Raw genomic sequence first — 9,568 nt, 5'->3', positions numbered from 1 at the left:
CCCCTGACACATGGGGAAGGGTAAAACTTCAGGAAATATTCCCAGAGTCTTGCTGTAGAAGGGGAATGAATGAAAGATTAACTTCCCTTCTTAGTAAAGATTATTTCAATATCTACATGTTACCAATTCCATTTCACAAGAGATCTTCGCCACCTAAATTATAATTTTCAACATATCCGCTTACTCAACATGATGCAACATACTTACATTCCATTAGTGTCTGATTGAGACACCCCTGCCACAGCTCCACACCACCCCCCATGTGCTGCCAGTACAGAGAACGGGAGTTGCATTTGAGCATCTTTCTCCAGCTGTTTTATGTGGGGGTGAACCTCGTGGCACAAGGACTCCAGGCTGCAGGCTGTGGGCAGGGAAAGCTCCAGTTCCTGTTCCAGAGTGTGCAGAGCTCCCAGAACCAGGGGGCTTTAGGAGCCTCTTCTCCTCCTCCTCCTCCTCTCTGCTTAGCAAATGCACCTTCATTCTCCATTGTCACCCTGGTTTTTTAAGATTTTCTAAGCCTTCTGATGTTGACATTCTTGTAACAAACTTTCTCACACACTTGCTGTAAATAACTCATTGTTTTGCATTCCTTTATGGAGGAGGAGAAAGTTGATGGACTGTTGGTTTGACCAGTGTCATTGGAGAGGTGGCACTGTCACCCTCCAATCCACTGTCACTCTTGTAAAACTATAAATGTTAGAGTCAGAAAATAAACTTCCCTTTTCTCTTCACCTTGAGAACAGCAGTGTGCACTTGTGTTCTGTCATGTCCTATAGCGACACTCCATCTCCAGAGAAAGCCTTTACCAGGTGAGAACTTTTTCATCAAAGCACAGCTTCATCTTCCAAAACAGCACCCCTACTTCCATTAAAACCGTGTTTTCCCACAAAAAAAAGATTCTGTCAGAAACCCACGACCTAACCAAATGTTCATCCAGGCTCTTTCAATGGCAGGGCCCTCCTTTCCTTCTCCTGGTGCTCCTGGGGATTTCCATCCCACTGAGCAGCAGCCCCAAGGCTGTTTGTCAGTCCTGACTTGTTCATAACCCTTCAGTAATTACAGCACCTACTGCAAGGAGCATCAAGTGATGAGACTCAGACCTCAGAGCTGCTGACCACCTATTTTCCTTTTTGTCTATGTCCCCACCCTTTATTTTTTATTTTTCTTTCATATTAGGAATACATTAGGCCTGAGAGCAGCACAAAATAACTTCTGGATTTGAAAAGCTCTTACATTAAAGGAAAAATGCTTGTGTTTATTTATTCATTTGCTCTGAATGGAACCACAGGAGTTGGTATCTCTAAGCTAGCCTGAGCTGGTACATTTTCACTTAATTCCCAAGACTGTTGCCTTTCATTTCAAGCAAAGATAAAATTGCATGAGGAGCTATGGAACTTTTCAATTCCTCAGTCTTGTTCAGTGACATTTTTCCACCACTTTAAAGAAGTACTAAACTCTATGTACAGTAAGGGAATAATGCTCTGGAGAACTGAAAAGCTATTGGGATCCAGATGTGTATTTTCAATGTGGGCTTTTCTCTTCACCTTGACACCCTGAGCAAGGTTGAGTGATCGCCATGCAGAGCTGTTCCCCTAGCTCTCACCTCATCTCAGCCCCAAATCCCCAAACTCTTACTGAACAACACAGCAAGCTTTGTATATTATTGAACTCTGGCTGCTGAGAAAAGTTTTATTACAAAACCTCGATTAAACTGGAGATGAAGCTAGTGTTTTCTGTGCCAAATGCCCACTCGAATCTACCTTGCTGTGGCAAGGTAGGCAAATGAAATCAGAAAAAGGTCTTCTTGAGCTAAAGGAGCTGAAATATAACCAAGCAGCCTGACTTGCCTTCCATTCAAGCATGCAATGAGTGTTACTGGATTGAAATTCCAAGTGTTCCCCTGCGCCTAGGAAGCAGCCCAAGTTCAGTGTCTGCAGCCAGTGACTGAAGAAAGAGAGGCAGCTCTGCAGGAGTGTGAGGAGTGTCAGCCCAGAGGGAGGAAAGGGACAGGCTGTGAATCACCCAGTCCTGCCAGGAAAAAATCTGTTGAAATGAGATTCCTAGGGACACTCTGAGATTCACCCTGGAGAAGCTCTGGTGGGAGGAGAGGCTGAGGGCTGGCACTGCTCAGCCTGCAGAAAGGTGCTCAGTGTGTTTAAATTCCTGTGGGAGGGAGCAGAGGAGATGGAGCCAGTGCAGGGGCACCCAGTGACAGGGCAAGAGGCAACGAGCTCCTGTGGAAATTCAAGAAGTCCTGTTTAAGCACAGGAAGGTTTTTGCTGAGAGGTTGTAGGGGGATACAGTATGGGTAAATGAAGGTAGTATAGAATGTAATCTTATCCCCCAATGAATTGCAGCTGGACCAATTACTAAAGATTAGGAACTTGCCTAATCTTTAGTAATTAGCTACACACCTGTAGCCAATAAGAACAATGTTATAAAAGAGTGGATTGGTGGGTTCTGGAGTCAGATGGCTGCTGCAAGGACCAGGGAGAGTCAGTGCTTAGAGGAGCTGCCTGTGGGAGACATCGAGGAGGTACGAGGCTCTGGTGATATGGAATCCTTGCACTATAATGATAATAGAACTCTTGTTATATAAGACAAGAGGTGGTGAGATGCAGTACCCATTTGCCCAGAGAGGCTGTGGAGTCTCCACCTGTGGAGATGCTCTGAGCTCTGCTGTGACTGGCCCTGTGCTGGGCCAGGTGAGGCTGGAGATGTCCAGAGACCCCTCTCAGCCTTGGTCATTCTGGGACTCTGCCTCAGAAAATGCACCTCAGTGGGCTGCTCTTACAAGCCAGAGGACACCCTCTGATCTCTGAGTGAGGCTCCATTTCAAGCTAGGTGTGACAAACACTCTTTAAGTGGTGGTGGTTAGATGTAGTGTGTACATATGGGCAGAGTCCATGACTCACCTATTCCATATTTAAAATCCGGACTCATGGCACGCTTAAAATTGGCAGAAATAAGAATCTTCGCCTTCCCTGAGCCCAAGTAAAACTAACCAACTTTTGCAGAGCAGGATGGATCAAAACAAACCAGATACAGCTGTGTAAAAATATTAACAAAGTTGTCACAGTGACTTAATTCATCGATCAACCCATTTTAATATTCAAACCTCTCAATTGCAACATGGTCATCAGAAAATTATAATCAAGTGTATTTAACTGTCTAATTATTTGAGTCACTGACCCAAAATGAACTCTCTGTAAATCCATTCATCTAGTGTTAGTTCATTTGAGCTTCATTTTAGCTGCTGTGCTCTGCTCAGAAGTGACTTGTGAAGCACCAGTGTTTCCATAGCCACAATGACTGCTCAGGTTTTCTACTTGTAATTTCCTCTGGTTTCAACGACTGTTGTGATTGCTCCCCCTCCACCCTCTGCGGGTGCTGCTCATTGCCTCAGGGAGCCAATGTCCCTGAGCAGCTGGGGAAATGGAGGAAGAAATTACATGTAAAAAAAGAGTAGAGCAGCCTCTTCTGTGGAGATGAAGTCAACCTCACAACAAACACAGACATCAGGTGGGCAACCAGTCCAATTTTTCCAAGCTGGTTCCCCCTTTATTCCCCATTTCCACACATCCTGCAGCAATGACTTGGCCTGGATGTGACCAGCACTGTGGGCATCCCTCTGCCTCTGGAGCTCAGGGAGTGCAGGACCATGGCCACACCTCTGGAGCTCAGGGAGTGCAGGACGTGCTGACAGCAGATCCCACCTGTGTGCTGTTGTGCAGGGAGATGATTTATCTTAACCTGCCTTGTGTCCGTAGGGTCAGATGCAGCTGGTGCCATGCCATTCAAATCAAACTGGGTGGGACCCTCTTGCAAAGCTGGGGTGCCAGGCTGGAAGGTTTGCCAGCCTCATCCCTGCCTGCCCAAGCTCAGCCTCAGGGTGCTGGGCTGGCAGGAGCCTCCCCAGCTCCAGTTCCTCCCAACAAACCTGCCCAGTATCACTTCCTCCTCGCATACCTGCTGCAAAACAATGGGCCCTGCAAAGCCCAGCCTCTACAGGAAAGCAGGGTAGCTCTGCTATATAAAAAAACTTCCTATATTGAGTGAAACAATTGATGCTCTATTTCTTCAGCATGTTGCCTAATAAGTTTAGGAAATAGCTTTACTGTGACTTTTATCACCATGGAGCTCTTGTTCCACAGTTAAGAGTCTCATCAGAAGCTAAATTATTTGTGAAGCTAATTACATCTTTTTTGGCATATATAACAGACCATTGTGTGAAAAAGCTACAGTATGAGTTGAGAGGCTCATCTACAAAGTCAGCTTCACACTGAACCTGAGGTTGAACATAGCCTGAAGTCAAAGCCAGAGACATTAAGCATCTTGGTAAGAGTCCCTGCTCCTGGAGCACTCCCACGGCTCCCACTGCTGCAGTGTCTGACCACAACCACAGCTCCACAGGCAGGGATATGAAAGGACCAGCCCACAGCAGGGCAGGGGAGCAAATCCCCCCAGCTCATGTTCAAGGCCTGCTTCATGTTTCCTGGCCTGCAACTCCCCCACGCTTTTATATGTGAGCTGTGAGAATTCACAAGCCCCAAGCTCATCCCACAGCTGAGAAGGAGCAAGCATTTCACACTTCAAGCACTTATTTTTAAATCCTAAGTACCTTAGGAGCCCATGGCACATTTTCAGAATTGACTTGGCTGCTTGAGTTTGATTCAAAGCTGTATGAAGGAACAGATTTGCTCCCACTCAACTCTGGGCACTTTGGAGCCTGCCCCAAAACCAACCAGCTCCTCTGGAAGTTTCCCTCATTCCCTGTTCCCAGGTGGGTATGGCAAAGCCAGGAAGTGGTGCCAGTACCTTCCTATCTCTTGGCCAGAAATAGCTGCATTTCAGGGGCTGCAGCTGCAGTTTTGAGCAGCAGGTTGGAGGGAGACTAAATAGAAGGTAAAGGCAATGACAGAAATTGCAAAGGAAAAGCAACAATGCACGCAAGAACAGAGAATGAGAGTCAGGAAGACACTCTGTGACTGAGGGGGAAAGATTTTCTTGGATAGCGGTTTTTGTAACAAACAAAATTACTGTTGCTCTGCCTGTTAACATAACCCCATTATCATGGCACATGCTGGTGCCACACACACACTCCCATTTAACATGGGAATTTCCCTTCCCGTCTCATGTGATGCTAGAGAAGACAGGTAACATCTGTCAGGCTTGTACAGCAGCCCAGCAGAATATAACTTCATCAGCAACTGCCCTGCACTGGCTATCAAACCCCATCTGAATCCATCTCACTAACATTTTCCAAAATATTATCAGAGGATAGAAAACTTCTGCTTAAGAAGCACATTTTAGTGCAGACTTTGAGCAACTGTCCCTTAAACCATTACAGTGTGGAGTATATAGAAATAAAAACTGTAATTAAAAAATACATGGGTTTTTTGCTCGGGCCATGCTACAAAGAAAATATAAATGAAGTAAGCGTGGAAGTTTTAGTGTAGTACTATCACTGCTACATTTCTTCGGAAAAGAGAGGATAAAATTTAAACCTGTTATGAGGAACAAGTTGCATTTTCCTGGAAGACACCACACAGACACACATAGGGGGAGATCTCCTGCTTTTAGGGTTTCTTTACATATTTTACATTGAGGCAGGTCCTGAGGAAACCCTTGCTGATCCAAAAGTTTCCTGATGGTGGAGCAGGGAGCAGTTGTTCAGGGACAGTTCGTCAGGGTGCAGCACTGGGAGGGGGGCAGCAATCAGAGGCCAGGGCTCTGTGCTGAGGCACCCACCAGGGGCAAACACCTTCTGGGTGTCCATCAGAGACTTTCTGTTCGGTGTACAGACCAAATACAGGAGATAATTGCTCGCTGAAGCAAACCACATGAATACATTTTCCTCTCACAACAGAACCTTATGAATGCAAAAATATTTGCTGATCTTGTGATCTGGGGGGCATGCTGCACGCTTGTTCTGTGTTGTGCAATATCCTGTAAGTTTTCACTTTTAAAGACTTACTGCTATAGCTAAAGCTTCTATCCTGCAACCTGATACATTTTTTTCCCTCCTAATCAATCTGAGCAGTACATTTCCAGCCAAAAAATATGAAATCCAAAGATGCTTTCCTTTAAATAAGGCGTTAGCTTCAAAGCTAAGCAAGGATTTGAGTCATGGTAATGTGACTAAGCACAGGGCAGAAGTTTAGGGAAGAAGAGCCATGAAGAACCAGCCTGGCCAGATTGTCAGCTGGCATTAATCACCCTCACACTACTGCCATAGCTTGATTGATTCTCCCTGAAGACCAAGGCATTGAAAAGTAACTACACCAAAGGTACCAGCTCTAAAAGTCAGGTGGATTGTTATCCTAGGAAGCTCAGCAATGCAAGGGCTGGAGCTCCCAGGGCAGCCCTGGCCCCCAGCTGTGTCCCACCCTGTGCAGTCAGGGTGTGCAGAAATGAGGAGAATCTCACATAGGTGTGGTCATGCACAGTTAGTCCCAGCATCAACAGCGACTTTCGTATTTCCTCATTGTATTTTTATTCTTTTTAACTGTTCAAATCTAGTCCTGCAGTGGGGGTGGGGAGGGCTTCCTGGAAGTGCCCAGAGCATGGTGGTTCACTGAAATGTGTTTTTGCCTCTGCCCTTCTGTTTTCTACCAAGAGAGGGTTTACCCTGAAGCGTGGGTAGAGAGAAAGAGAGCACAAGCAGAAAGAACAGCCAGGCAATGGCAGAAAGAATTAATTTAGCTTCATGTCTTTCTTTGAGTCAGTCCTTGATGCTGGATAACTGATTGCCCAGAAAAGAGGCAACCGCATAACATCCTGTTTACTCAACTTTGCAATGACAGAATTTTGATTTTTGAACTTTCCTTATCCAATTGCTAGAGAAACTCAGATTATCACAGAGAAATTCCTAAGGTCCTTTTACCTTGTAACTGCAGGGAAAGAGCTTGCAAACAGGAGACCAAAAGGATTTTCAAACAAAAGTCAAATAACAGGTATGGAGCAGATCTCCTTGTTTCAGTATTTGCTGGTTTTAGGTCAGCTGTGAGTGTTTGGGCTTAGCTGTGGAGTGTCACTGCTGGTCCTTTCTGACCTGTGCTGCCTCACAGCTCCTGGGCTCTGCCTGCCTGGGAATGCACCTGGCAGCAGGGTGGGAGCCTGCAGGGAGCTGAGCAGGAGCATTTTGCTCACAGCTGCTGGCTCTGTTCTTCACCAAACAGGAGGGAATTCAGCCTATAATTAGCAACAGCTCACCTGGGAGCCACTTGTAGAGCTGAGGACACTCACTGCAAGCAGGTTCTTAGCACTGTGACACAGACAAATCCAAGTCCCTTTCAAAAGAGGCTTCTGGCCCTAGCACAGGAACTGGGAATGTCAGTGGTTTTATGGGACTGGATATATTCTTTACACTGCACCCTTCTGCCCAGGATCAAACACACTACTAAACACTATGTTTTTGCTTGGAGAGAAATTTGGATTTTTACTAAACTAAATTGAGAACACAGAACAGCATTAAATTAGTTTTAAACTATATACAGAACCAAGTTGTATTTAAAAAAAAATTAAAACACAGATACATTGAATATAGGAAACACATAGTAAATGCTCACTCACCCAAAAAGCATCTTTAAACTGCAGCTGGGTCATTGTTATTGCTCTGTGGAGGGGTAGGAATCCTTCAGCAAGTCCGTTGTGGGGTGAGAGTGGCAGCAGGCAGAGCTCTGAGCCTTGTCACTGCACCCCAGCCCAAGCAGAGAGTGCAGCACATCCACAGACCTGTCCCTCCTGAGGTCAGGCTGGTGCCAATAGCATGGGGCTGTCCCAGGCAGCTCAGAGAAATGACCTGTGGCTGTGAGGGACAGAGGGCAAAAGAGCTGTTGCTCATACACAGAGACAGGCTCAGCACCCGCACCCCAAACCTGTTTCTCTTCTGGTAAACAGTTAATATTGAAATGAGGAAGCAAGGAGATGTCAAATGGTGTCAGGCTGCTCCTTGCCATGGGTGTGTGTGAGTGGACAGGAAAAAAATAGAGGGGGAAAAAAAAAGGCACTAGGTTCAGTAATATGATTTGATCAGCTGCAGGAAGAGAGAGGACCATTACAGTGCAAAAGAAACCAGCACAATACAGAGAGACAAGCTATTCTCTAATGCTGTGGTCTTGCAAAGAAAAAGAAGCAAAAGAAACATCAGTGCCCCATTTCTGCAGCACCTTCTGGGGCTAGCAGGGGCCCATGCCTTTGCATACGAGAAGCTTAGCTCAAAGCTGCATTTTGCAGCTGGAAAGGCTTTTCAGGACTCAGGTTAAATTAAGAACCCTGAGAATTGTGCAGGTGTCTGCACACATTTAGATACCTGGATGTCGATGCAGAGAACAGTCCTGATTTGCATGCCCTCACATAAATGTTCATATGAATATGCAACATATGTGAAATTTAGAAGTAAAATCCAAAGTCTTGAAAAAGAAGAGAGCTAAGAGTTTGCTAGCACCAGGACCTGAGTGAAGCCTCACAGACCAGTGAAGGAGCAGCACCCAGACCACACTCAGCACACTGCTGACACCAGGTATTTCAGGCAGCTCCTCAAATCAGCTCCTCCAGTTCTTATAACACAGCTGCAAATACCTGAGCACAGGGGAACACTTCTGAAGCTTCCCTGAAAGCCTCTCCAAAGCACCTGTCCTCCAGGTGAGGTTGCCTCTGTTCACCTCCTTAGGATGTTTTAAGCATTCTTAAATACTCACTCGCATTTTTGGGGTGTAGGAAAAGAAAAATAGTCCTGTGGTGGTTGCCTATATGAAAGCTGTCTGTCCTCACCAAGAACACATCAGGACTTACTGATTTCCAGCTGACTGACTGACTGACACTGCTCTGAGTGCTGCTGTTCCCTGCTGCCTCCAGCAGCAGCCCCGGGCAGATCATTTCCGAATGGGGAACTCTGGCAACTTCCCTGGGCTCCAGCAGGACTCAGGGCTCTGCTCAGAGAGCTCTGCAGCAGCTGGGGGCTGCAGTTATCCCATCTCTTTCCATGGGCAATCTGAAGCTGGTGTTTAAAATAATTTGCAATGTCCCTTCCTGATGGTCTGAAGAAGACAGGGAATGTGCAGGGACTTTGTGAGGGAAAATGAAGCGCAAGCAGAGGAGGGCAGACGAGAGTCTGGAGGGTCAGAGGTGTAGCAGGAAGAAAGCATCATTGCATGAGAGTGGGAGGAGAAATGTGAGGATTCACTTGCAGACAGTGTTGAGGAGAAAGGAGTGAAGCTTTCTTCCAGAAGGGAAAATTCCTTGAAAAAATGTATTTTGAGTGCATGGGCACTAGTCATACTTGATCTGTATCCAAAAAGAAAAGGATCTTTTTAGAGTGCTTTATCTCAGTCCTTCCAAACCCAAATGTTTCCTGTTACTATTTCCAAGTTACAGCTGTGTTTTGAAACCATCTTTGCTGTTGTTGGGGTTCAGAAAAATAAACTGAGTGTGTTTTAGCCCTCTCAAATGTTACGCTACTTTCCTGTTATTTTTAGTTTGGCCTCCAGCCACAAAGCCAATTATTTGACTGAACCTCACGCTGGGCTGAGCCTGCATCCATCCCGCCCAAGAGCTCTGGTGCAGC

At 46.0% G+C, this 9,568-nt stretch overlaps 1 protein-coding gene across 1 annotated transcript in view; it reads right to left on the bottom strand.

The window, feature by feature from the left end:
* The window catches only part of PSTPIP1 (proline-serine-threonine phosphatase interacting protein 1), a 47,925-nt gene extending 39,469 nt beyond the window's left edge, over window positions 1-8,456 (bottom strand). The window contains exon 1 of the mRNA XM_005419698.2: window positions 7,576-8,456. Within this exon, the coding sequence (XP_005419755.1) occupies window positions 7,576-7,608 (33 nt within the window). The 5' untranslated portion in view covers window positions 7,609-8,456. The remainder of the gene's footprint in view (window positions 1-7,575) is intronic.
* Between the last annotated feature and the right edge of the window lie 1,112 nt (window positions 8,457-9,568).

This window comes from Geospiza fortis, unplaced genomic scaffold, assembly GCF_000277835.1.
Source record: "Geospiza fortis unplaced genomic scaffold, GeoFor_1.0 scaffold171, whole genome shotgun sequence".
NCBI classification, from domain to species: Eukaryota; Metazoa; Chordata; class Aves; order Passeriformes; family Thraupidae; genus Geospiza; species Geospiza fortis.
The sequence above is the reverse complement of the archived record's forward strand: the minus strand, read 5'-3'. Positions and strand labels throughout refer to the sequence as shown.